General features: G+C 22.8%; 1 protein-coding gene across 1 annotated transcript in view; it reads left to right on the top strand.

Moving 5' to 3' along the window:
* Positions 1-1,163, top strand: part of LOC111626691 (ankyrin-3-like) — a 173,100-nt gene extending 171,937 nt beyond the window's left edge. Inside the window, exon 26 of the mRNA XM_023370173.1 lies at positions 828-1,163. Coding sequence (XP_023225941.1) covers positions 828-1,100 — 273 coding nt within the window. The 3' untranslated portion in view covers positions 1,101-1,163. The remainder of the gene's footprint in view (positions 1-827) is intronic.
* Positions 1,164-3,181: the final 2,018 nt, after the last annotated feature.

Here is a 3,181-nt window from a genome sequence, read left to right as displayed (position 1 = left end):
AAAAAAAAAATTTAAAAAGTAAAATTTATGAAAATTTATTAAAAATAAAAGTAATAAGACAGAATTATTTTAAAATGGAATTAATCTAATGTGCCAATATTGTTCTGAGATTTATAAAACAATTTATTTTTATTAATATACATATAGCTAGGATATAAATGCATTTAAATAATTCATAATTTTAAATGTACTTAAACTTTTAAAATTTGAAATATAATTCATTTTCTATTATACAAAAAGTTTCATTAATTTAGTTTTTCAAAAATTATAGAAAACATTTGAATATTGTTTTTATTATAATTTTATTAATTCTGATTGTTCCATGTATTTTTGTAATATTAAAAAAATTCATGCCACCTATATATTTAAATTTTCATTGTATGCTTTAGAAAATTGTAGAAAAGATGTTTAAAATCTTTTCTGTACTGTAAAATTTTTGCATTTGTCTAATAAATGCTTTCTGAACTAATTTTACATATTGTCTGTCTCATTTCTGTGTTATAAATTTCAAGTAATTTAATTTTAAAATTTATGACTTACATAATATATTATTTAAGAAAGTTTAAATCAATATAAATTAATTTTGTAATAAGAGATGAAAATATAAATGTTATTTTAATATTGAAATAACATATTCTATTTCATAAAATGTAATAAAAATTGGCCAATACAACTTCACATTTTTCTGTTAACTATCATTTTATATTTATTGAATTGAGTTTTTATTTTTTCTTCTATTTTATTTTATTCTATTATTCTACTATTCTTAAGATTTTATTCTGATTTGCAGACAGGCCATTGTTAATATTTTGCTTTGCTGTCTGCAGGCTCAACCCATACCACCTGAACTTGTTGCCAAACTTTTGGGTAATCGTGTGGCAGTCAGTCCTATAGTAACAGTAGAGCCAAGAAGGCGAAAGTTTCATAAACCTATCACACTCACCATTCCTGTACCACAGGCTGCTACCAAAGGCATGATCAACCAATACAGTGGTGATGCACCAACTCTGAGGTTGTTATGCAGCATAACAGGTAGTACCAAGTCAGGTTTGTCTCCCCTTCTCTCTGCTTTGCTCTTTTTCTCTTCTGAGCACCCTTGATTTTTCTTTGCTGGACAGTACTCTATTTAAAACAAATCAAAAAATATCCCATTTACTATAATTAATAATATTTAAGGTATATTGATATAATATAGGATATCCTGTAAATATCTAGATACTCTGAAAAAATGGCTTGTATTTCATTTAAATATTGAAATTTAAAAAGTAAAATTTTTAAATTTAAAGTTATCATCGTCATATGAATAATATATATTATATATATATAGTCTGATTATTATGATAATTAAACATTAATATGGTGCTACCTATTAAAAAAAGATAATTTTTGTTTAATTATCTTTATGAACTCAGAAAATAGATAACTAAATTTTAAAAAGACTATTTATAATGATGCCCATTTTAAATTTCATAAAGTTTTTCACTCATATGAGAAATGAAAAATCAAATTTGAAAAAAAAAAAACAAAAAACTGACAAACCAGAAGATATGATATGTTTACTTTATATTTATTATTACTATTAAATTAACTTTGTAATTTCATTTCTATACATATATATAGTATCTAGATCTTTATGGAACACCCTGTATATGAAAAATATTTATTATCAAACTTAACAAAAAAATTTTTACTGCTACATTATTTTCTAGGATTTTCATAATTTTTCTAAAATATTTATTTTATAATTTTAATTTTTTCTGTTGAAAATTATTTTTTAATTTTTCCTGATAATTTATTGTTTTTAAATCACTTACACTGTTAACAAGAAAATACTGTATATTTGTTTATAATAATTATAAGTGAAATGATCTCAAATTTAAGATTTTTAAAAGTAATACTGTTTTTGAAGATGGTATAAACATTCACTGATTCTGCTGCATTATATAACTGGAGTCATAAATTGACTATATCGACCAAATTTAAATTACTGCATATAACCTGCACTGGCAAATACACTACATTTTCAAATTTGCCATTGAAAACATCATACTTAGATGATTTTCAGTTTATAAGATATTATCTCAAATATTCCTTTTTTATTGTTCCTTTTGTTTCATTTACATTAGCAGTTTACTACAAAATAATAATCATAAAATAAGCAATACAAGTATATTTCAAATTATATAATTGTATTGCTTACTTATAAAATAATAAATATTATATTAATTTAATTTATAAATATGTAATGAATATAATTATAAAATAAGTGAAATAAAAAAAAATGTTTAAGATGGAACCATCTAAACTCCATTAAGCTGAAATTACAAAATGGAGGCCAAATGACAATGTTTTTTTTATTATTTTGCTTCTTTACGTAATATTTCATTTATTAAATAACATGAATAAAATAGATAACAAATGTTAAAATAAACTCAAAAAGAAATTAAATTGAAAAAAATTTTATATTGTCTGTAGTATATTGATGTTTCAAGAGGCTTCAAGGTCAAGACTGAGTCTAAATCTAACTTAGTTGATTTGGCTTTTGGTGGAAATAATTGTTCTATGAGATATACAATAAACATATGTAAAAAATATTAATTTTTGTTGAAGTTGTTATTTTTACTTAAAAAAAAAGTTGCACATAGACTTTACAAATATCTAATAACTAAGGTTGATTGCTGATTGCTTAGCTTTTATTCTTTGTAGAGAACTAACATATACTAAAATTAATAGTTAGTTTCTAAAGTTTTTTGAAAGTCATTATATAGAAATGAGACAGTTGCCAGAAATTTATAAACTTTAAGATAAAATTAATAGTAGTGTTTAGTGGTAATAATAATAATCGAAACATGGACTAACACACAGAAAATGGGAGAGATGAGGCACACATATACAGGTCTTTGATGGTTTCAGAAAAATTCTAATGACATGAATATGTGCATCATATTCATGTCATTAGAATATGTGCATACATAAAGGATTTTTCACATTTTTTAGACACTTGCTAAGTTCCTACAAAGTTTTGAATAAAGTTCATAATTGTAATTTAAAACTGATAGATAGTTCACATTATTGTATAATCTGCATCTGCTTTTAGGTTGCTTTTAAACACAGATCACTATATGTTACTCTCAGGAAATTACAGTAGATATAAATTGCTTATCAAAAATTTATAAAATTA

The sequence above is a fragment of the Centruroides sculpturatus genome, unplaced genomic scaffold (assembly GCF_000671375.1).
Source record: "Centruroides sculpturatus isolate CEXI.00-Female unplaced genomic scaffold, Cexi_2.0 scaffold381, whole genome shotgun sequence".
NCBI lineage: Eukaryota > Metazoa > Arthropoda > Arachnida > Scorpiones > Buthidae > Centruroides > Centruroides sculpturatus.
Note: the sequence above shows the minus strand (reverse complement) of the source record. Positions and strands in the feature narration are given on the sequence as shown.